The 25867-nt window shown below is 45.1% G+C and overlaps 1 protein-coding gene across 2 annotated transcripts in view; it reads right to left on the bottom strand.

Moving 5' to 3' along the window:
- srcin1a (SRC kinase signaling inhibitor 1a) overlaps window positions 1–25867 on the bottom strand; it is a 411921-nt gene that overhangs the window by 313671 nt on the left and 72383 nt on the right. For both annotated transcript variants that reach the window (XM_080213892.1, XM_080213891.1), the window contains exon 2: window positions 24165–24239. In XM_080213892.1, coding sequence (XP_080070018.1) covers window positions 24165–24231 — 67 coding nt within the window. In that variant the 5' untranslated portion in view covers window positions 24232–24239. The remainder of the gene's footprint in view (window positions 1–24164; window positions 24240–25867) is intronic.

Genomic DNA, 25867 nt, shown 5'->3' with positions numbered 1-25867 from the left:
GAATCAATGCCAGGCGGGGGCGCGAGAAGCAATTGTTTGCAATTCATTATTGTTTCTGCAGCCCTGGCGTCTTCCCCCTTCTATTTTCTGTCTCAGTTTTTCTGTGGGAACATCCAAGCAACACGTTGAGAAGATAGAAGGTTCAGTCAAGTGTGATGTTTCTACCACAGAAAGTAACACAATGTTCTTGAGCTCATTGTTCTGTGTACAAACGTTTCTCTTCGCTGGATGGTCTTGAAAGGGTACCTTTTTTCACGTGTGTTCCTCCTTTTTACTGAATTCATCCAACAATTTCTATCATCAAAAAAAAACCTCACAATTTTGTTCAAGACTCTCTGCTCTTATCAATCTCATCCCGCAGCTCTTCCTCAGTCCTAGACAAGATACAAGAAAAGGCTGGTCGTAGAATCGTAGATTCCCTATAGTGCAGAAGGAGGCCATTCAGCCCATTGAGCCTGCACCGTCCAGAATCCCGCCCAGGCCCTATTCCTGTAGCCTACACATTTACCCTGACATCAAGGGGCAATTTAACATGGACAATCAACCTCATATCTTTGGACTCTGGGAGGGAACTGGAGCATTGTTGGATCTGAAAACAAGGCTGAGAATTGTGAATTCGAGACAAATTGCAAATTTGATAGCGTCTTTCAAGAGACTTCTGGATGAATACATGGAACTTAATAGAATTGAGCGTTATAGGTAAGCCTAGTAGGTATGGATATCATCGGCGCAACTTGTAGGCCGAAGGGCCTGTTTGTGCTGTAGTTTTTCTCTGTTCTATGTTATGTTGCTTAAGCGAGGGTCAGTGTAGGGTAGGGGAGGAATGTGTAGGACAGCATATTTGGAAACTGGAAAGAATAAAAGGAAAATTCAAAAGAATCAATGGCATAAAATCAGTTTCATAGATTTGAATTGGTAAAGAGGCTGAGTGAAAATTGCCCATCAACAGACAGGCGGCACGGTAGCACAGTGGTTAGCACCGCTGTCCCACAGTGCCAGGGACCCAGGTTCGATTCCTGGCTTGGGTCACTGACGTTCTCCCTGAGTCTGCGTGGGTTTCCTCTGGGTGTTCCGGTTTCCTTCCAAAGTCCAAAGGTTAGGTGGATTGGCCACGCTAAATTGCCCCTTAGTGTCCCAAGATAGGATGCATTAGCTGTGGGAAACGTGGCAGGTTACAGGAATAGAGTCTGTGTAAGATACTCTGCCAGAGGGTTGGTGCAGACTCAATGGGCCAAATAGGGATTCTATGATTGTAAATGTCTACGGTCTTGGCTTTCACTGCCTGTTTTGGTTTCTCTGTTCATTTTCAGTCAGTCCTCCCGTCCTGTGCTCTAAGTCCACATCAGTTTTGGTTCTGACATCAATGTTTTCTGGTGTCTTGTGAAAGGTGAAGGTCCAGGTCACAGAAAGATATGTTGAAATTGAGGCAACGCCACCCCCCCCCACCCTCTCCCACTCTCCACCACCCTCCACCCCCTCCCCACATCCCTCCCTCCAACTACCTCCTCTCCACCCCCCAACCCCCGCCACATCCTCCCCTACCCTCCTTCCCACCCTCCCCTAGCCTTCCCCACCTCCCATCCTCCAACCCCGTGGGGGGGTATCCAATGTAGTGACACAGGTTAGACATAGAAATAGAATCATAGAATCCCTACAGAGCAGAAGGCGGCCATTCAGCCCATCACATCTGCACCGACTCTCCGACAGAGCATCCTACTCAGTCCCTAACCTTGTAACCCCACATATTTACCCCGCTAATCTATCTAACCTACACAAATTTGGACACTAAGGGGTACTTAGGGATGCTAAGAGGCCATTTGGCCTATCAAGTCTGCACTGACTCTCTAACAGATTATCTTACCTAGGTCCGCCCCTCCGCCTATCCCCTTAACCACATACATTTTCCATGGCTAATCTATCTAATTTACACATCTTGAGACACTAAGGGGCAATTAAGCATGGCCAATGCACCTAATCTGTACATCTTTGGACTGTGGGAGGAAACCGGGGCACCCAGAGGAAACCCATGCAGACACGGGGAGAACATGCAAACTCCACACAGACAGTGACCCAGGCCGGAATCAAACCCGGATCCCTGGTGCTGTGAGGCAGCAGAGCTAACCACTGTGTCACTGTGCCGTCTAGAAGATCCCACTGACGACTAATGGTGAGCCTTGAATGTGGGGGACCTGGGAAAACACTGCCTGTAGAGTGCCCTTGTCTTTGATCCTATGGGAATGTTACATGTACATTCCCGAGCAGGATCGTAAGAAGGCCTAGCAATTAGCATTCCGACTAATTTCAAAGAAATTTGCTCCCGTGTTTAAAGTTGTGACAAACAAAATTCATCTCTTTCCCCAAAGTCTGTGTTCCAAGGATCCCTTTCAATTTGCTGAGATCCAGCTGAGCATTATAAAGCTAATGAAGTCATCAAAAGCTGTGAGAAAGATGTCAATCTGTTTCACAAATCTACGTTCAGAGCGGCGTGATATTCAGAACTTGCCTTATGCTCCATTTATTACTGAGCTATATTTACCACCAAGGTGTCAACATGGGCTCAGTCGGGAAGGTCTCTGAGTCAGAAGGTCACGATTTTCAGCACCAGATTTGAATACCAAATCCAGGTCGACGCTCTCAGTGCCGTACCGGGGAGCTACTGCGTTTCTGGGATCTGTGATCTCTGAATGGACTGCCCTCACAGGTGAAGATAACAATCCTGGGACATTATTGTGAAAGTCCGAATACAAATTCTATTTTTTCTCCCCCAACCAATTGCTCACAGGTTGGTCCTTTGGCCGAACCGTTGTTAAGGGGAAGAATTTCTATCGCGTTTCTCATGACCTCGGTCTGTCCCAGGGTTCTTAGCAACCAACTAAGCAAGTGTCATCACTGCTGTGATGTTGGACTCTGAGATTACGTACCAGCCAACTCAAGAACAGCTTCTTCGCTGCTGCCATCAGACTTTTGAATGGTCCTACTTTACATTAAGTTGATCTTTCTCTACACCCTAGCTATGACTGTGACACTATGGGTAGGACTTTCTGGCTGCCCCGAAACCGTAAAATCCCACCCAAGATCAACAGACCTTTCCATGTTTTGCCCTTTGCCCATTCCGATTCCCGTGGCGGGCACAACAGTAAAATTCACCCCTAAATTCTGCACTGTCTCCATTCCTTCTCTGTGTACACAATTCACTGAAGATCCTTAGACAGCACCTTCCAAACTCACAACCACTCCTATCTGGAAGGACAAGGGCAGCGGATAAATGGGAACACCACCACCTGCAAGATCCTGTCCAAGACACTCACCATCCTGACTTACAGTCATTGGGTCAAAATCCTGGAATTCCCTCCCTAACGGCATTGTGGGTCAACTCACAGAACACGGGCTGCAGCTATTCAAGAAGGCAGATCACCACCACTTCTAAAGAGCAACTAGGAATGGACAGTAAATGCAAGCTTGCCAGCGACGCCCATGTCCCATGAATGAATTTAAAAAATGCTTTGGCTGTATAGCATGCAAGAAACAATACTTTTCATTGTATCCCAATACATGGTGGCACAGTGGTGCAGTGGTTAGCACTGCTGCCTCACAGCTCCAGTGATGTCAGTTCAATTCCTGGTTCGGGTCACTGTCTGTGCAGAGTTTGCACGCTCTCCCTGTCTCTGCTTGGGTTTCCTCCAGGTGCTCCGATTTCCTCCCATATCCAAAGATATGTGGGTTAGGTAGATTGGCCATGCTAAATTGCCCCTTAGTGTCCTGGGATATGTAGGTTAAAGGGATTAGCGCGGTAAGTATGTGAAGTTGTGGGGATAGCATCGGGGTGGGATTGTTGTCAGTGTAGACTCAATGGGCCGAATGGCCTTTGTCTGCAGTGTAGGGATTCTATGTGACAATAATCAATCAAATCAAACCAATTCAAATCAAGATGCAATGGCCAACTTCTGCATAGCAAGATCCCACAAACTCCAATGAAGTAAAGTCCAGATGATCTGTCTCGTTTCCAGTGAAATTGGTTGAGGTCCAAATATTGGCTCAGGACTTGGCAGAAAACCTTTTCTGCTCCACTTTGAAAGCGAGCAATGGTATCTCTTACAGTCAGAGGGCAGATGGAGTCTCAGTTGAATGTGTCATCTGAAAGGCGTCACTTTCTTTCTATGATCTCTCTGCTCTTTCCGATTCATGTTGATGAAATGCATATTAATTCCCCCATCTCCACCCGACACAGCTTAACAGATCTCACGGATATAGAATCAATATCCAATTCAACGAGAGAAACAGATTAGAATCGATTTTTCATCCCTCTTATCTCTGTGTTTTATTACCGGAACATTATTTTCCAGTTTCTCTTGACTCAGCACTGGGAGGCTGGGATTATTTTCTTGACCCACAACTCTTTGTGAATCAAGAAATGCTGTCCGTTCCTGGGGTAAGCTCGCTGTTAACTCAAATGTTTGAACACAGTCAAGATAGGACTTCAAATCTCAAGGCTGTCCGTCTCTGAAAACCTCTCTGTTTTGCCTGAGTGGGCCACAGCGCTGTGAGAAGGAGGTGTAGAGGCAGAGAAACAGCGAGTAATCGAGACATCTCTCGAGGCAGGGGGTTAGGCTGTAGGCAAACGCTTCAACAAGTTACAAAGCCATCATGGAATCGAGCAAATATGAAATGTGAGCCAAGTTCACAGTGGGGGCTGTTACACTTACACTCAACAGATTAGGGAAATTCATCAATATCCCTTACACACATTGGACAATATGCAACACCGGCCACTCTACCCAACCCAGTTCATGTTAGCACTGATTCGCCACTCATCAACTCCCCTCCAACATTTCCTCACGTAACTCTGATCAGCTAAACCCTCTATTTCCTTCTCTCTCACATGTTTAACTAACCTCGATGAGTCTCGTCACTTCAACTACACCCTGTTGGTAGCAAGTCCGTTGTCATCACTCTCTGGCTAAAGAGATTTCTTTATTTGATCTCTCAGTGACCAGTTATATTAATGGTCTCTTTGATTTTTATTTGATTGGATTTATTATTATCACATGTATTGGGATGCAGTGAAAAATATTGTTTCTTTTCAAAAAATAAAGTTTGTCTCCATACAGGCAAAACATACCGTTCATAGAGTACATAGTGAAGAAGGAAAAGAGAGAGTTAAAGTTAGGGTGAAGAGAAAGATCAGCTTAATTTAAGATAGGTCCATTCAAAAGTCTGATGGCAGCAGGGAAAAAGCTGTTCCTGTATTTTCCCACGAAGAGAAACATTTTCTCCATGTCAACTCCATCAAAAGCTTTCCTAGTTTTATAGACCTCCATTAGGTCATCCCTCAGCCTTCTCTGATCAAGAGAAAAGAGATCAATCTTCTCCTGGTACACTGGTATCCACCCTCTCCTGGTATCCGCCCTCTCCTGGTATCCCCTTCTCATTGTATCCATCCTCCCCTGGTATCCGCCCTCTCCTGGTATCCGCCCTCCCCTGGTATCCGCCCTCCCCTGGTATCCGCCCTCTCCTGGTATCCGCCCTCCCCTGGTATCCGCCCTCCCCTGGTATCCGCCCTCCCCTGGTGCCCTGGTATCCACCTGCTCCTGGTAGATGTATCTGGACCTTTTTCACTGCCTCTGCATCTTTGTATAAAGTGGTGACCAGAATTGTACACAGTGCTCCCACTGAGGTTGAGCCAGGGTTCAACACAATGTTTTCACATGACCTTACTGTTCAAATCTAACCCTCTAGAAATAAACTCTAGTATCTTTTTTTTAACCTACAAGTGAATCATCAATGTCAGCCTTGATACAGTGGGTAGAACGCTCATCTCTGAATCTGAGGATTTTGACCCACTGCAGAATCTAACCCAGGCTGACACACCCAGTGTAATAGCGAGGCCAGTTTATCACAGATGCCGACACTTGGATGAGATGTTGAACCCGACCACATATTCTGTCATGGATGTAAACAATCCCAAATAACTATCTGAAGAATCATAGGATCCCTACAGTGAAGAAGGAAGGCATTCGGCCCATCAGGCCTGCTATGACAACAATCCCACCCGGGCCCTATCCCCATAACCCCTCATATTTAGCATGCTAATCTCCCTGCCACTAAGGGGCAACGAGGCTTGGCCAATCCACAAACCAGCATATCTTTTCGACTGCGGGAGGAAATTGGAGCACCCAGAGGAAACCCACGCCGACATGAGAAGAATGTGCAAACTCCACATATATAGCGACCAAGGTGGGAATTGAATCCAGATCCCTGGCGCTGTGAGGCAGCAGGGTTCACCACTGTGCCACCGTGCCACCCGTGGACAGAGAAATTCTTCCTAGTGTCCTGGCTAATATTAATCAACCAATATCAAGATAGCAATTGATTAAACTGTTGATTTTGGGAGTTTACCAACTGGTGACTGTGTTTCCCATGTTCCAGTGCCACTCACACTCAAAAGGTCATTCATTGGTTTGAACAGTTTGGGAAAATCCTGAGGTTTAGAACTGTGTCCCATAAATACAAATCCTTTCTCCATTTAGCATTAACCTGCAGAGTGCTTTTTAATTGCTAATGGACCTGCTGCATTTTCAGAATATTCGAATTCCGAAAAGTACTTCCACTAACATGATGGGCCAAACAGTATTGTTCATTCTAGAAGATTCTATACCTCTGCAATATGCCACAGAAAAGAAATACAAAGTGATATTAGCGTCTCCGCCACGTACATTCAGTTAATGATTAAATTACAGTTCCTCAAAGCGATTGGGATTGCCAAAACATTGGGATTTTCAGAGTTCCAAGAAACTGTTTTGACGTTACTGGCATCTGGTTAAAATTAAGTTTATTTATCAGTGTTACAAGTCAGCCTAGCTAACACTGCGATGAAGTTATTGTGAAAATCCCCTAGTTGCCATGCTCAGGTATGTTTGAAAATGGAGATATAATAAATGTGCAGGGTACTTGTCTCAGTCTGAGGCCAATCTTTGGAATCTTGTTATTGAGATTCTTTATTGATTCATTCTTGGAAAGGAGTTATCATAATTAAGGAGCTATTTATTGTCATTCTTCATTGCCCTGAGGAGATACTGCTAGGCCTTCCTCTGCAGCAGTCCCGATACTCAATACAAACTTACTGGACTGTTCCATCGAGACAGGAACAGCTGGAAGAAGAAAGACCAGAGCTGATCTAATTCACCTTCCATCATCCTGGATGTGGCTTGCTGCGATGACAATGAAGTTAAGGATTTGTTCTGCCCAAGAACACTGTACTTACATGAAATTACTCCCCAAACATCATTTTCACAAAGAAATCTCTCCAATTTGCATTTGAATAACCAACACTTCCTCTTCCCATTGCGTTTCTCAGGAGCCTGCTTGCCGATTAAACGCGTGCTCACTGAAACATCAGCCCCGGTACTTACGGGGAGTCGGAAAGGATTCAGGAACCCAGCAAGGCCAGAACATGGAGTCCTGTGCAACTGAATGGAAGATCAAGCATCTGGCTGGTAGGTTGGAGGGCACACCAAGGGATCCTTGGTCACCAGGACAGGGCTTGCCAGGTGAGAGGCTGGAGATTAGACACAGGTGGAGCCAAAGCCAACCCTGAGGGATGGGGAGAGCACCCCTGCTCCTCCTGGCCCACAAGGGGTGCTGTAAAAGACACCTTGAGGACCTGGTAGCTGTGACATTAGTAAGAAATATAATGTTTTAAAACCATGTTCTCTGCAGTTAAATAGCTTTGATTTTTTTTTATTGTTGCCAGACTGTCTGGTTAAAGGTTCTTTTATTACTACCTCAATGGCTTAAATGGGGTTTTGTTCATTTTTAACTCTGGGCCTCAGGTACCTTCTGCGATCTTTCATGACTCTAATTGTGAGAGGGAAGATAAGTCAGGTGATTCCTCTCCAGAAAATCTAAGGGTTCATTTTCAGTTTTAGTTTCGAAGGGGATGGACATTAAACTGAAACGTAGTGTTTTCCTCTCTCTCCCTAGTATTGGAAACTCAGCTGGCGAGCTGGAAGCAAGGCTTTTAGCCTTCCTGGAATGAAAAACAATCTGCTCTTGGTGGCTGGTTGCCTCGAGTCTCTCTCCCTGATGTTTTGGGACGCTGTCCTGACTTTAAGCTGATCTTGGTGTATCCAGAGAGCTGCTAGGAGATACGTGGCTGGGAAGTCAGAGTGTCCTTCGTCAAAGGATTAAGTTCTAGCATTATCTGAGCATCTGTATTTTCTGTGCTAAACCTGTGGCGAGGGTTTTGTGTAGGGAAGGTTGTTTGATTGGAATATTTTGTATACTTGTTAGGGGTTATACAATATCATAATTTTTTGTTTGTAATTTGTAAGAGTTATTGCTAATTTTCTTACTATACATATTAACTGTATACTTAAATAAAGTTTGAGGCACTATTCACAACCTCAGGATTTCTCAAAGATCTTTACAGCCAATGAAGTATTTTTAAAGTGTAGTCACTGTTGTGATGTAGGATAGACTCACTGAAGGCAATTTGTACACAGCAAGCTCCCACAAACAGCAATTGAGAATGGGTGGGTAACCCTGTGACGATGTTGACTGAAGGATGAATGCAGGTCAGGATACCAGGGAATCTTATCTTGCCCCACCTCAAAACAGCAGAATAAGATCTTTTATTTCCATCTAAGAGGATGGACAAGGCTTTGGGTTTAATGTCTCATCTGAAAGATAACAAGTCCACCAGCGCAGCACTCCCTTGGAGTGCACTCAAAGTCTCTGCCTGGATTTTGTACTGAGGTCTGGGGTGCGAACCCACAACTTTCTGATTCAGAGGCGAGAGTGCTAAGTATTTGGCGAGAGGAGAGAGGATCAGTTGTGTCAGAAGGCGAGATGTGTGGGTGGGAAAAGTTGAGTTACACACACATCACGCAGTGCTGTCAGTCAGTCACAGATCCGTTTGTTTGCCCTCACACATACCAGAAAAATCTTCCAGTAGTCACACATTTCTTCAGGGTGGGCCTGGCTCCCCAGTCGGATACTGAGGATCATTCCACAAAAACAAAGCCAGCTGCTGAATAATGTGGACAGTGACAGCGCCAAACTGGCCCAGAAATGCCTCACAGCCATGATTATAATTGGACATAAAGTTGGCGAGAGATGGAGGTGGGATAATGGCATGAGTTCTGGTTTTGGCTTTTGCTGCCAATATAAAACTAGTGAAAACTTCCATCATTAATTATTTCCATGAAGCAGAGCCCAGAGTTCAAAGCAAGGACAGACTTTAGAAAGAAAACTTTGGTGACAATCTTAATTAAATGAGCAAGGGTATGATAATTAGTGTTTGTATTAATAGACTAATGACCCAAAGAATGAGAATTCAAACCCCACACGCACAGCAATAAGAAACTTTTAACTTTAGTTAAGAAACTTCATAATCTGGAAATAAAAAAACAGGTCACAGTCAAAGTCACTATGAAGCTGTTTTATTGTCTTGAAAATCTATCTGATTCACTGATATCACTTAGAGAAGAAAGCCCTCCTAGTTTGGCCTATATGTGACTCCTGTCCCACACCAGTATGATAGATTCTTAAGTCCCTGTGTAAATTCCCTGGAGGGTTCTTCAGGGTCATGTCCTTGGCCCAACCAACTTCAACTGCTTCATCAATGACCTTCCCTCCATCGTAAGAAGTGGGGATGTTCGCTGATGACTGCACAATATTCAGCACCATAAGAAGCCTCACAACACCAGGTTAGTGTCCAAAGGTTTATTTGGAATCACGAGCTTTCAGAGAGCTGCTTCTTTATCAGGAGTGTGATGGAATACTCTCCACTCACCTGATGAAGAAGTAGTGCTCCGAAAGCTTGTGATTCCAAATAAACCTGTTGGATTTTAACCTGGTGTTGTGAGGCTTCTTACCGTGGCCAACCCACTCTAACACTGGCATCTCCACATCAACGTTCAGCACCATTCATGACTTCTCAGATACTGAAGCAGTTCATGTCCAAAATGCACGGGTTGACAAGTAGCAAGTAATATCGTTCCACACGAGTGCCTGGCAATGACCATCTCCAACAAGAGAGAATCTAACCATTGCCCCTTGACATTCAATGGCACTAACAATGCTGGATTCCCCACAATCAACATCCTGGGAATTACCATTGACCTAAAACTGAACTGGAAAAGCCACATAAATATCCTGGCTACAAGAGCAGGTCAGATACTGGGAATTCTTAAGCGAGTAACTCACCTCCTGACTTTACAAAGTCTGTCCACCATCTACAATGCATAATTCAGTAATGTGATGGAATACTCTCCATTTGTCTGGATGGATGCAGCTCCAACAACACTGAAGAATCTTGATACCATCCAGTACAAAGCAGCCCCGCTTGATTAATACGCCATCCACAAAGATTCACTCTCTCCACCACCGATGCACAATAGCAGCCATGTGTACCATCGGCAGTATGCACTGAGTGGGCACTTTCTAAACCCATGATCACAAACATCTAGAAGGACAAAGACAGCAGATACATGGGAACACCAATACCTGAAAATTACTCCCCAAGTCACTCACCATTGGAAATATTTTGGCTGTTCCTTTACTTTCGCTGGGTCAATATCGTGGAACACCCTCTAAGAACAGCACCGTACGTGTACCTACCCCACACAGACAGCAGCGGGTTCAGGAAGGCAGCTCACCACCACCTTTTCAAGGGCAATTAGGGATGGGCAATAAATTGTGGCTGAGCTAATGATGCCCATGTGCATTAAAACACTCTGCTAGCCAGCCAGCTGAATAACTCAGGATGGACAATAGAGAGCTGGCCTTCCCAGCAATGTGTACATCCTGGGAATTTAAAACATCTTAAATCAAATGCCATTTCAAAATGAAGCTTGTCCAGTCATGCTGCCATTGAAACACTAACAACTTTATTGATTTTAGTCCATCTCCCACCTTTCCTTGCACATTCCCTGAAAAGACAGACTGATGTCGGGGCACATGCAAACCCCACCCCAGTGCTCATGGTCTGTGAGTATTGGTGGGCTATGCTGAGTGTCACATCGAAACCCAATCCAACCCACTGAAAGTCACTGGTTATTGTCCACGGCCAGGATCCCTGGCTGATTTCCTCAGGCACCCTCACCACACACCCCTCCCCGCTTCCTACCACCTGCGCCACCAACCCCCCCCCCGCTGCCCCTGCGCCCACCCCCACCTTCATTCTCAGGCTGTGCAGGTGCTGAGAGTGGAAAATCAAAACCAGGAGGATGACCTCAATTACTCTTCCCAGTAAGTGACTCTAGGAGTTCACACTGGAGGTTCACGTTAAGAAGCTTGCCTACGCAACACCATGTGCAGCATAATTATGTTACAATGCTTTTAATTCTGAGATTTGATAACAGGTCCAAGGGAACTCCAGCCTCCTCGGGACGTATTTGGTGACTGAATAATGAAATGATTGTTGTAAATGGCTGCTGTTTCTATGCTGTAAACCTCTATGACTGCATGAATTGTTAATGGGAATCAGGCCTAAGGATAAGAGAAATGGCAAAACAGTTAGGCAGAAACTGGTCTCCTGAAATTGGAGCAAAGACATTTTGATGGGGCAGTGTAATAAGAGAGAAACATGCAATTGACCTCTAGCTGACTCATTGCCTGAAGTAGAAATGTGTCCTTTCCACAGTAACAATGATCCTTCTTAAATGTTATTCAAATTATACTCACTCGTTTCTTTCAGTTTCCCTCTTTCTCTCCCCCATCTGTGATCTTTTGTTTCTCCTTTCTTTTATTCCGTTTTTTTTTAAATTGATCTCTCCTTAACAAGAATCAAATCATTGTATTTGGATCATATTCATTGTAAGATAAAAATAACAGTCAGAGTTTATACAGGATTGCGGGAGTGTCTTAATGTCAGATATTAAATTTCAATTTCATCTGTTGGACTCACAGGTGGAAGCTTCAGCTGTTAAAGCACAATGACCACTGGCTTAAGATGGCTACCACAGGTCACCTGACATTTGGAACTGGAAGTTGGCCAAGCTTCTAGAAGATTCTCAACCGTGGATTACAATGAACAGTCCAAGACCACATTCTTGTGGAATGTCACACCTGCTTTATTCAGGATTTACCCCAAAACAGCAGGTTCAGTAATGCCTCAGATTTTCCATCTCCGTGGTATCAGGTAACAAAGGAGAATTGATGAAAGTGATTATGTACAGTAAAAGGACCCCTGTCTGCCTCTATTGTATGTTGGTATCTTTGACCATGGTAGAAACGCCTTCATTAACATGAACAGACTATCAACTATTTTCCAATGTGTATCAAAGGCCAGTTGTCACATGATGAAGACACTTTAATTTTTGAATATCTTTTATTACATAAACCCTGCTGGCTTTGGAGTAGCCTGGAGATGGAACATCTGAAAGCTGCAAAATTGCTGTTTGCCCCTCTCTCTCTCAACTAAAGTGAACGCTCCCTTCTTCTATTGAACTGTGGCGAGCAGGCAGGGAAATTGTAAAGAAATCTTCACATTCTAAAACACTATTTCCAAGGAAAAATAACTACAACTTTAAGAATTTTCTTAGCCACCATCAACAGTGAAGGACACACAGGGCGGAGTTTTCCCATTCTGCCCGTCACGGGAACCGTAGCGAGCGGGACACGGACCATGCAGAGATCCGTTGATTTTGGGTGGAATTTTCTGGCTTTGGGATGAGTACAGCTGGAGAATCCCGTCCCGAATCAGTGAACTCTTCACATCTTTGCCTTTTAATAATTGAATCTTAATTTGGCCAAACGTGCGTTTGTGTGTGCGAGAGTCCTCTAGCCACGCTCACCCCGAATACCGGGAACATAAGAACATAAGAAATAGGAGCAGGAGTAGGCCATCTAGCCCTTCGAGCCTGCCCCGCCATTCAATAAGATCATGGCTGATCTGAAGTGGATCAGTTCCACTTTCCCGCCCTCTCCCCATAACCCTTAATTCCCCTGTCTATCAGAAACCTATCTACCCGTGACTTAAACATATTCAACGAGGAAGCCTCCACCACTTCAATGGGCAGGGAATTCCAGAGATTCACCACCCTCTGAGAGAAGAAGTTCCTCCTCAACTCTGTTCTAAATTGCTCCCCCCCTTATTTTGAGGCTGTGCCCTCTAGTTCTGGTAACTAGAATTAGGGAAATCCTGCCTGTGGTCAGTGGACTGTTGTACGGTCTGCCCCAGCTGCCCACTCTCCCCCCCCGCCCACCCATCCACTACGATCCCCCTGGCAGGTGGGACAGGAAAATTGCCCCCGTTGCTGCTAGTAGTAACAATAGGCTGGAAAAAAGCCTCAAAAGGTCATTCACAGGAATGTAGTAACATAGAAACTGTCTGATACAAAAGGAGGTCATTCGGCAAAAAAGAACCATCCAGTCAAATCCCACCTTCCTGCACTTGGTCCAAAGCCTTGTGGCTTCCAACGCTTCCATTCCACATTCAAGTTATCTTTTTTAAAGAGATAAGGGTTTCTGTCGCTATCATCCCTTCGCGCAGCGAGTTCCAGACCCACACCACCCACTGGGTGGAAATATTTCTCCTCAACTCCCCGCCAACCCATTTACCAATTACTTTTAATCTCTGCTCCACCTCTGTTTATGACCTTACAGCTCAGGGAAAGTTCAGCCAATAGAATCATCGAATCCCCACAGGTTAACGTTTATTTATTAGTCACAAGTAGACTTACATTAACATTGCAATGAAGTTACACTGAAAATCCCCTCGTCGCCACACTCCGGCACCTATTTGGGTACACTGTGGGTGAGATGGATTGGCAATGCAAAATTGCCCCTTAGTGTGAGGGGGACTAGCTAACGTAAATGCATTGCCGATGTACCTAACCCAGTATATCATTCAGACTGTGGGAGAAAACCCATGCAGAGACAGGGGGAATATGCAAACTCTATACAGACAACGACCCAAGCCGGGAATTGAACCTGGGTCCTTGGTCCTGTGAGGCACTAGTGCTAATCACTGTGCTACCATGCCACCCAGTGCAGATAGAAGCCATTTGGCCCATCATGTCTGCACCAACTCTCTGACAGAGGATCCCACCCAGGCCCTTTCCCCATGTATTTACCCCACTGACCCCCTTAACCTGCACATTTTTGTGTTACTAAGGGACAAGTTAATACAGCCAATCCACCCAGCCTGCACATTTAACCTGGACTGTGGGAGGAAACTGGAGCACCCCGGAGGAAACAAATGCAGAGGATGTACAAACTCTGCACAGACAGTGACCCAAGGCCGGAATTGAACCCGGATCCCTGGCACTGTGCAGCAGCAGTGTTAACCACGGTGCCACCCTTGCTGCCAGGATGTCAGACTTGGACAATGAGTCACAGCCCCCAGGAGAGTCATTACGATGTGGAATCTGAAGGGCAAATGAACAAACAGACGGACCAATGAACCCACACTGATTATTGTATAAAAAGTTAATCTTTCTCAAATTCATCCAACCAATTTATTCCCGTCTTCAATCCGACAGAGAATCATGTGACCCCGTCATTCCGGGTTCATAACACACGCTATTTCATTAGTATCATTTCAGCTTTTCTATCATTAAAGATGATTGTATCTGATTGATTCCACGATATGGATTATATAAAACTACAGATGGTGTGGTGAGCTAAGCCTATAATTTAAATCAAGGTGTTTCAGGTGATCTCTGTAAACCACTTAATTCCATTTCATAGTTTAAGGTCATTCCTCCATTAACTGATAGTTTTATTAGCCAGTGTCAATTATCCTTCTCACAGATATGATAGCGCCCAGGCTGCTTTTCTCTCTGTAAGTTTAGCTGCACGGCATGCAAATGAGGCACTGGGAATGAAGAACAAATCCAAGGCAGTTATAAAAGCAATCCCATGACGAGTAAAGAGCATCTTGGTCACAGGGGACGTGTGCAGTCACACCTTCTACTTACTGTGAAATTTAGTGGAAAGGCCAGGGGTAGAATGTAAGATGAAAGTTGAGAACAATTGGAGTCAAAAGCAATGAGTTAGGTGACTGAGTTTGTGTCTGCTCATTATAAGAGGAAATGTTGAGAGTGGGAAGCAACAATGAATGTTCCTGACAAGAGGAAGAGTTTAAAATCATTGACTAATGGAGCACAGAAGGAGGCCTTTCAGCCCATCATGCATGTTCTACCTCTTTGGTAGTTAATTGCTCCCTATCTCCTGCTCCTTCCCGATAGCTCTGTACATTTTCCCCTTCAAAAATTGCCCAATTTTTATATGAAAGTTACGATTCAAATCACAGAAACCTGAAGCACAGAAGAGGCCATTTGACCCACTGTACCTGTGCTGGCTCTTTGAAAGAGCCGCTGTGCTTTAGAGAAAGGCGATGGCCTAGTGGTATTATCGCTCGACTATTAATCCAGAAACTCAGCTACTGTTCTGGGGACCCGGGTTCGAGTCCTGCCATGGTGGAATTGGAATTCAATAAAAAATATCTGGGATTAAGAGTCTACTGATGACCATGAAACCATTGGCAATTGTCAGGAAAACCCATCTGGTTCTCTAATGTCCTCTAGAGAAGGAAATCTGCCGTCCTTATCCGATCTGGGACAGCGCAGTGGCACAGTGGTTAGCGCTGCTGCCTCATGTCGCCAGGGACCTGGGTTCGAATCCCAGCTTGGGTCACTGCCTGTGCGGAGTCTGCACGTTCTCTCCATGTCTGCGTGGGTTTCCTCCGGGTGCTCTGTTTCCTCCCACAGTCCAAAGATATGTGGGTTTGTTGGATTGGCCATGCTAAGTTGCCCCTTAGTGTGAGGGGGACTACCTAGGGTAAATGCATGGGGTTATGTGAATAGGGCCTGGTGGGATTGTGGTCGGTGCAGACTCGATGGGCCGAATGGCCTCCTTCTGCACTGTAGGATTCTATGATTCTATGTGACTCCAGAGCCACAGCAATGTGGTTGACTCTCAACTGCCCTCCAAGGGCAATTAGGGATGGGCAATAAATGCTGGCCAACCAGCGACAGCCACGTCCCACAAATGAATTTTAAAAAACCCTCACTCCTGTTTTTTTATGTGGAGCTCTATAAATCCCTGCCTCCCAAGTAAATCAACCTGAACCGGCTGCAGGACAAATGTTTTGTTGAAATTTAAAGCATTCATATATATGATAATATAAACACTTTGTATGCTGTAAAAGTGGCCAGGCCTCTCATACCTTACACAATGCTACAGTAACCTAAAGGCATTCCAAAGCTCCATTAATACTCCAGTCAGGTAGGAGCTCAGAGACAGAATATTAATTATTTCCCAGTCTTTACAACGTAACTCCTCTCCAGAGACGATAGCAGATTGAACAGGTAAGGAGAAGACACTCAGACAATTCCCCCTTTAACCAGCCCACGGTAGATGGACAGAAGTGACTGATGTTTTGCCAACACCGATCTCCATACTTACCTCGGATTTTGACGGAAAGAATTCTCGATAAATCAGACTGAAGACAGCGTCAATAATCTAACCAAGAGGGAATTGTTTTCCCTGCACTGTGATTTACTGCATTTCCTGGGAAATGGATTTTAAATGTTATAAGAAATGGATTCTGAAAAGAAACTTGCTACCAGCTCATGACATATTGTTGAATGTACAATTAACCCGCAGAATTAGCCTGTATATTAAAGTGTAAGGTTTTTTTTGATAAAGTAATATTTCTTCTAAAAAATATTCCTTCCTATATGACATAGCAACTAAACTTTGATTGAGACGATTAAAAATATATTAATCAGAATTACCATCCACTTAAATCGACAATTTGAGTTAATTAGTGAAAATGAATTTTTAAAAATACACCGATCTATTTTCGAGTTAGATTGGGATGCAGTTGCGAGCTCCTCAGTAAATTAAGAAGAAATACATTCAAAAACTTTCAAACCATACTCCCTGGTTTCCTTAAACTCTGATTTATTTATTTTGGTTGTTTCTTTGAAGCTTCACAAATGAGCACAAACAGTGGAAGTTCATTTGTCCTGGGCCGTATTAGATTTGTATGTGGGTCCAGATTCCAACACCGTGGTTTTAAAATCAATGCAGAAGATGGCAGAAACTCAATTTGTGCTAAACACAAATTAAGTTTAAAATTCCACTACCTTCCGTTATATTGGGGGATTTGCACCAAAATGACCAATGGGTGGCACAGTGGTTAGCACTGCTGCTTCACAGCGCCAGGGACCCAGGGTTCGATTCCTGGCTTGGGTGACTGTGCAGAGTCTGCACATTCTCCCCATGTCTGGGTGGGTTTCATCCGGGTGCTCTGGTTTCCTCCCACACTCCAAAGATGTGCGGGTTAGATGGAATGGCCACGCTAAATTGCCCCTTGGTGTCAAAGGGATTAGCAGAGTAAATATGTGGGGTTCCAGTAATAGTGTCTGGGTAGGTTTGTGATAGTGTACGAATGAAGCAGTGGCATGATGGGAAAAATGGTCAAGTAATTGGTATAAAGGAGAGCTGACCAAGCTATTCCAAATTGCCAGACCCCTGTAAAACTGACTCTGAATAACCTAAGACATGAGGAACATCAAGACCTGATAAGGCTGACTCCACATAACTTAGGGCTGGAGGAGTGAGGCGAGAGAAGGTCAGTGTCACAGAACTTTCTATTACATCAGAAAACAAGATATGGTCAGAGATCACGGAACCTTTCTGTTCCTTCAAAGGACAAGATAATGATATTATTGACGAAACAGAGGGGTCTCGGAGGTCACTGGATGCTAATACAACTGATGATGTATTACTGCTTGTATTACTAATTGAACATGTACACTGATAAGATAAAGGTATAACTATGGAACTGATTCTTGTAGCTGGCGCAGTCTTGGTATGGAATCAGCAGTTTGTAGGGACTGCTCTCTGTCTCCAAGACTCTGCCATATACTGCATGCAGTTTTGTGATAATAAAAGCTAGTTTTTTTTAAAAGGCAAACTTTGTTAAGTTTTACTATCACAGCTCGGAAAACAAGAAATTCTCCACGATAACAGGATTGCTGTTGGTGCAGGCTCGATGGGCGTGAACGGCCTCCTTCTGCACTGTAGGGATTCTAACTCACTCTGAAAAATACAATATCACAATACGTCTGAGTCTGAAAGCTGTAGGTTCAGGTTCCACCCTGGAGACCTGAGCCATCACATCCAGGCTGACACCCCCACTGCCATACTAAAGGAGTGCTGCAGTGTCACTGGTGATTTCTCTTGGTCAGGATATTGAACCCATACCCCGCCTGCCACTTTAGGTGAATGTAAAATCCCCTCAACAGCAGCCATCCGTGCAATACGGTGGCACAGTGGCTAACACTGCTGCCTCATAGCTCCCAGGTTCAATTCCAGCCCTAGGTGACTACCGGTGTGGAGTCTGCATGATTTCCCCATCTCTGCGTGGGTTTCCCCTGGGTGCTCTGGTTTCCTCCCAAACTCCAAAACTGTGCAAGCGAGATGGATTGGCCAACACACCTCCAGTGCAATGGGCTAGCCTCAAACCCTGCCTGACCATAAGACACAGGAGCAGAATTAGGCCACTTGGCCCATTGAGTCTGCTCTGCTATTCAATCATGGCTGATATTTTTCTCATCCCCATTCTCCTGCCTTTTCCCCATAACCCCAATCCCCTGATTAATCAAGAACCAATCCAACTCTATCTTAAGGACACTCAATAACTTGGCCTCCGCAGCCTTCTGTGTCAAAGAATTTCACAGATTCACCACTCTCTGGCTGGAGAAATTCCTCCTCATCTCTGTTTTAAAGGATCGTCCCTTTAGCCTGAGGTTGTGCCCTCTGGTTCTAGTTTTTCCTACTAGTGGACACATCTTTTCCATGTCCACTGTATCCAGGCCTCACAGTATCCTGTAAGTTTCAATAAGATCCTCCCTCATCCTTCTAAACTCTGAGTACAGACCCAGGGTCCTCAACTGTTCCTTATAATGACAAGCTCTTCATTCCAGGGATCATTCTTGTGAACCTCCTCTGGACCCTTTCCAAGGCCAGCACATCCTTCCTTAGATATGGAGCCCAAAACTGCTCACAATACTCCAAATGGGGTCTGACCAGAGCCTTATACAGCCTCAGAAGTACTTCCCTGCTCTTGTATTCTAGCCCTCTCGACATGAATACTAACATTGCATTTGCCTTCTCACTGCCGACTGAACCTGCACAGTAACCTTAAGAGAATCTTGAACAATGTCTCCCAAGTCCCTTTGTGCTTCTGATTTCCTAAGTATTTCCCCACTTAGAAATTAGTCTAAGCCTCCATTCCTCCTTCCAAAGCGCGTAACCTCACACTTTTCCACATTGTGCTCCATCTACCACTTCTTTGTCCACTCTCCTAACCTGTCCAAGTCCTTCTGCAGCCCCCCACCTTCCTCAATACTACCTGTCCCTCTACATATTTTTGTATCATCTGTAAACTTAAAAACAGTGCCTTCAATTCCATCTTCCAAATCCTTAATAAAAGTTGTGGTCCCAGCACTGACCCCTGAGGCACCCCACTAGTCACTGACTGCCATCCTGAGAAAGACCCCTTTATCCCCACCCTCTGACTTCTGCCAATCCTCTATCAATGCCAGGATCTTACCCTTAACACCATGGGCTCTTAACTTATTTAACAGTTTCCTATGTGGCACCTTGGCATCTAAATAGGGGAGAGGGAGATCAACCCCAAGTTATAGTTCATGTGGGGACACATGACATAGGGAGATTAAGGGAAGGGGATATTAAGCAAAGATTTATGGAGTTGGGGTGGAAACTCAAGGCGAAGTCAGAAAGAGTAGTTATATCTGGACTCTTGCCTGTGCCACGGGATAGTTTAGAGAGGAATAGGGAGAGGGAAAGTTTGAACTCGTGGCTGAGGGGATGGTGCAGGAGGGAGGGGTTCAGGTACTTGAGCAATTGGGGCTCATTCTGGGGAAGGTGGGACCTCTATAAGAGGGATGGTCTACACCTGAACCAGAGGGGAATCAATATCCTGGGGGGTAAATTTGCAAAAGCGATGCAGGAAGGTTTAAACTGATTCGGAGGGGGGGAGGGATAGTGAGGAAAGGGGGTGAAAGTGAGGGGGGCATAGTTGGGGAATGCAGGGCACGGCATAGTGGGGGTGGGGCGGAGCAGGGTTTGAAATGTGTGTACTTTAATGCGAGGAGTATTCGCAATAAAGTGGATGAACTTGCAGCGTGGATCAGTACCTGGGACTTTGATGTTGTGGCCATTTCTGAGACATGGATAGAGCAGGGTCAGGAATGGATGTTGCAGGTTCCGGGGTACAAATGCTTTAGTCGGAGTAGAGAAGAAGGTAGAAGGGGGGGTGGGGTAGCATTGCTAGTCAAGGACTGTATCACAGTGTCGGAGAGAAAGTTTGATGAGGACTTGTCAGTTGAGGTAGTATGGGCGGAGATTAGAAATAGGAGAGGAGAGGTCACCCTGTTGGGAGTCTTTTATAGACCTCCTAAAAGTTCTAGAGAGGTTGAGGAAAGGATTGCGGAGACAATCCTGGTTAGGAGTGAAAGTAATAGGGTAATTGTTATGGGGGACTTTAACTTTACGAATATTGATTGGAGTTGCTATAGTTCTAGCTCGCTAGAGGGGTCAGTGTTTGTACAAAGCGTGCAGGAAGGTTTTTTGTCTCAGTATGTAGACAGGCCAACTAGAGGTGAGGCTATATTGGATTTGGTGCTGGGAAATGAGCCAGACCAGGTGCTAGACTTGGAAGTTGGTGTGCATTTTGGTGATAGTGACCACAATTCGGTTACGTTCACCTTAGTGATGGGAAGAGATAGGCATGAACCTCGGGTCAGCAATTTTAGCTGGGGTAAGGGCGATTATGAGGCTATCAGGAGTGAATTAGGACGCATGGATTGGATTAGGGGATTACAGGGACTGGGAACGTCTGAAATGTGGAGTTTTTTCAAGGAGCAGCTACTGCGAGTCCTTGATAGGTATGTCCCTGTCAGGCATGGTGGATTTGGTAGATCTAGGGAACCGTGGTGCACTAAAAGAGTTGAGTCGATGGTTAAAAAGAAAAAGGAGGCTTATGTTCGGATGAGATTGGAGGGCTCAGATAGTGCACTAGAAAGCTTTAGATTGGCTAGGAGGGAGTTGAAGAGTGAGTTGAGAAGGGCTAAAAGAGGACATGAGAAGACTTTGGCTGATAGGATTAAGGAGAATCCTAAGGCGTTCTATAAGTATGTCAAGAACAGAAGGTTGGTCAGGGCAAGATTAGGGCCAGTTACAGACAGCAGGGGGAAGTTGTGTGTGGAACCGGAGGAGATTGGAGAAGTATTGAACCAATATTTCTCTTCGGTGTTCACGCAGGGGGACATGAATATAGCTGAGGAGGACATTGGGTTGCAGGGGTGTAAAATAGACAGTATTACGGTTGATAAAGAGGATGTGCTGGAAATTCTTGAGGGGCTGAAAATAGATAAGTCCCCTGGTCCGGATGGGATCTACCCTAGGATTCTCTGGGAGGCTAGAGAGGTGATTGCAGAGCCTCTGGCTCAGATCTTCAGGTCGTCATTGGTCTCTGGTGTAGTCCCGGAGGATTGGAGGATAGCGAATGTTGTCCCATTGTTTAAGAAGGGGAACAGAGACTTTGCCGGGAATTATAGACCGGTGAGTCTTACTTCTGTTGTGGGCAAGGTTTTAGAAAAAATTATTAGGGATAGGATTTATAGTTATTTGGAGTGTAATGAATTGATTAGAAATAGTCAGCATGGTTTTGTAGCAGGTAGGTCGTGCCTTACTAACCTTATTGAGTTTTTTGAGAAGGTGACCAAAGAGGTGGATAGGGGTAAGGCAGTTGACGTGGTATACATGGATTTTAGTAAGGCGTTCGATAAGGTTCACCATGGTAGGCTTCTGCAGAAAATGCAGATGTATGGGATTGTGGGTAATCTAGGAAGTTGGATCAGGAATTGGCTATCAGATAGGAGACAGAGGGTGGTGGTGGATGGTAAATATTCATCATGGAGTGCAGTTACGAGTGGTGTGCCTCAGGGATCTGTTTTGGGGCCACTGTTGTTTGTAATTTTTATTAATGATCTGGATGAGGGTATAGTTGGGTGGATTAGTAAATTTGCTGATGACACCAAAGTTGGAGGTGTGGTAGATTGTGAGGAAGGGTGTCATAGTCTGCAGGGAGACTTAGATAGGTTGCAGAGCTGGGCCGAGAGGTGGCGGATGGAATTTAATGCGGAGAAGTGTGAGGTAATTCACTTTGGTAGGAGCAACAGATGTGTCGAGTATAGGGCTAATGGGAGGACTTTGAATAGTGTGGATGTACAGAGGGATCTAGGTGTGTGTGTACATAGATCCCTGAAAGTTGGGAATCAAGTAGATAAGGTTGTCAAGAAGGCGTACGGTGTCTTGGCGTTTATTGGTAGGGGGATTGAATTTAGGAGTCGCAGTGTAATGTTGCAACTGTACACTACTCTAGTGCGGCCGCACTTGGAGTACTGTGTGCAGTTCTGGTCCCCGCATTACAAGAAGGATGTGGAGGCGTTGGAGAGGGTGCAGAGGAGGTTTACTAGGATGTTGCCTGGTATGGTGGGGAGGTCCTATGAGGAGAGACTGAGGGATCTAGGGTTGTTTTCGTTGGAAAGAAGGCGGCTAAGAGGGGATCTTATTGAAACATATAAGATGATTAGAGGTTTAGATAGGGTGGATAGTGATAGCCTTTTTCCTCGGATGGAGAAAGCTAGCACGAGGGGGCATGGCTTTAAATTAAGGGGGGGTAGCTACAGGACGGATGTCAGGGGTAGGTTCTTTACCCAGCGGGTGGTGAGGGATTGGAATGCCCTGCCTGCTGCAGTTGTAAATGCGTCTAGTTTGGGGGCGTTTAAGAGATCTCTGGATAGGTTTATGGACGAAAAGGGATTGGTATAGGCTAGTGGGTCATTGTTTTTGTAACTGGTCGGCGCAACATCGTGGGCCGAAGGGCCTGTTCTGCGCTGTAATGTTCTATGTTCTATGTTCTATGTTCTATAAATAAATTACGTCCACTGGTTCTCCTTTATCTAACTTGCTCATTAGCTCCTCAAAGAACTCTAACAAATTTATCAGACAGGACCTCCCCATGACGAATCCATGCTGACTCAGTCCTATTATATCATGCACTTTCAAGTACTCCGCGATCTCATGGACTCAAAAATCTTGCCAATGACTGAAGTCAGGCTAACTGGCCTATAATTTCCCATCTGCTGCCTCCCTCTCTTTTTGAACAGTGATGTTACATTAGCTACTTTCCGATCTCTGGGACCCTCCCTGCTTCCAGTGATTCCTGACAGATCACCACTACTGCCTCCACACTGAGGGAATTTCACAGTAACTTCATTGCGGTGTTAATGTAAGCCTTACTCGTGACTAATAAATAAACTTTATTTTTATTTTTACAACTTCCTCAGCTATCTCTTTCAGAACCCTGTAGTGTAGTCCATCTGATCCAGGTGATTTATCCACCTTCATAGTTTCACCCCTGCCAGGTAAGTCATGACATTATGTTTGTTGGCGTTGTCCATCTAATCTGGGAATCTCATTTCTAATGAGGAAAGAAATAACATTAATGTTTGTGGAAAACCTGGAAATGTGTCTTATTCAGAGACAGAATAGAAGATGATGGATCTATTTATATTTGAGACTCAATTCTCATGGACTGTGCTTGGGTTTAATTATGCAAATCTGAAGCTCTTATATTATATAGCATATTCCTCCCCTTCACCCTACTCTGTTCCCTCTTATAGTTCTCCCTTTACATCCACAATTATCTCCCTCTATACTTCCCATTTTCCTCATCCGAAGGTGGTGACTCATGGTTTGACCTTTGAACCAACAGCAGGTCTTCCGAATCTGGTCCATCCCCAGCGGTGCCATCATTCACCTTGATTCCACCCAATTTCCCATCATCCTGCTACCCAGGAAGAGCCAATGAGTGAAGGCGGAGGGGTTCTATCTTTGTGGAGATTGCCATTGATGGTTATTACCATGGTAACATGGTGGAAGCCACACATCGGGTCAATGCCTATGGAATCTGCTTGATAAAAAAAAATCTCCATTTCTTTCGAACTTCACCTGTCAAATGCACAAAGTAACCCCTTCAAAATAAAGAGAAAGAGAAAGAGAGAGCGAGAGAGAGAATGTAGTAGAGTGAGATCCCCTTTCGGATTGAGAAATACCTTGTGTAACAGGTGGGTGGTTATAGGTGGTTTTGTACTTGTATGATCCAAGTTTCATAGGAGTCATGGAGAAATCTATGGAAGACAGAAAAAGGTATGAAATTTAATACACCCAAACATGAACTCAAAGCAGAAGAAAATATGGATGAAGGTGTCCAAAAATGACAGAATTAGTGGTGACGTTAAGGGGAGGTGGGAGGCCTTTGCCCCAAATTTTCCACCCACCCCCCCTTCTGCTCAGCTGTTTGGTAGAATCACTAGCAGAGTTGGTTTGGAGAAGGCTCCAGGAGATCTTGGCCCAACTGGAATTCATGTGCCAACCTTGCTCACCCTCCTCTCATTCACCACCCTCCCTCTCCTTCCATGATCAGACACAATAAGAAGATATCCCTCACTGTCCTTGCACATTATCACTGAGACGCCATTACTAAATGCAGCCAAACAGTCCTGATGCATTGGTCAAGGGTTCCTCTCGGTACAGCCTTCCTGCGGTTATCACACCTGACCTCTGTTATGTCGGGTACAAATTCCCTTCGCTGCCATTTCTGGATTAGTCAGACTCTCCTTCAGGTTGATATAAGAGACAAAACATGGAGTACAAATTATGGAATGGATTCAATCATAGAATCCCTACAGAGGGAAGCCACTCAGCCCATCAAGCCTGCACCAACGCTCCGAAAGAGCATCTGTCCAAGGCCCTATTCCCGTAACTCCACATACTCATCCCACTAATCCACCTAACCTACGTATCTTGGAACACCGAGGGGCAATTAGCACGGCCAATCCAACGTCAGCGACAAAACATGGGACTGGATCACAAAATTAAGCATCACAGACAAGATTTGGAATGGATCAGCACACAAATGCCGGAATTGTCTCATCCTGAATGGGAATGGAACGGAGGTGGGATGGCAGGAAAAATTTCCCCAGCCTGCTGATAGGCCACCCTGCTCCTGATTCTGTTGACTTTTAGAGGACGGGCTGGAGGAAAAGGGGGGTGGGGGGGGGGGGTGGCGGCGGATGGCAAAGTGAATTTGCCTGCCTCATTAATTGGGCATTCTCCCGGGAGCTCATTAAAAGCTCACCTTCTCATTCTCTGAGATCTTAGTGATTGCCCGTGGCTGATCTGAGTTCTCTGTAGCTGACCAGCCCTGCGGGAAGAGAACTGGTGTTTTATTTAATGAAAAATAAAGTCAAAGTTTGGACAAAAAAAAAAGCACTGAGAAATTTTTGTATCCAAACTTGCCTCATCCTCTCCCTGTTCCCAACTCTCTACTAACTCTGGCCATTCTCAACATGAAGACCCACTCATTAGCAGGGTAAGTGAACCCCTGGTTTCCCATCTCCCTTTTGCATGAATAAGACTCTGAGAATGAAAAGCAAATTCATTGAGAAGGGACCCAGAAGAGGAGGTGTTGGGTGTGACTAATCAGTGGGGCCATCTATCAATCTCAACAAATATTAAACTACAAACTCCAAGCACCTGGAAAACGAAATCACAAAGAAGTGAGACTTTCAATAAAGGGAATGTTGATTTATTTCCTTGTGATATCTTAGAAAATGTGCTCCCCTCTCATTGCCACCTGTGGCCAGCAGTCCTGGCTCTAGGGTCATTAAATTGGGGGCGGCGCGTTAGCGCAGTGGTCAGCACTGCTGCTTCACAGTGCCAGGGACCTGCTTTCGATTCCAGCCTAGGGTCACTC

Source organism: Carcharhinus amblyrhynchos, chromosome 27 (assembly GCF_965287045.1).
Source record: "Carcharhinus amblyrhynchos chromosome 27, sCarAmb.v2.hapA, whole genome shotgun sequence".
Classification (NCBI taxonomy): domain Eukaryota; kingdom Metazoa; phylum Chordata; class Chondrichthyes; order Carcharhiniformes; family Carcharhinidae; genus Carcharhinus; species Carcharhinus amblyrhynchos.
The sequence above is the reverse complement of the archived record's forward strand: the minus strand, read 5'-3'. Positions and strand labels throughout refer to the sequence as shown.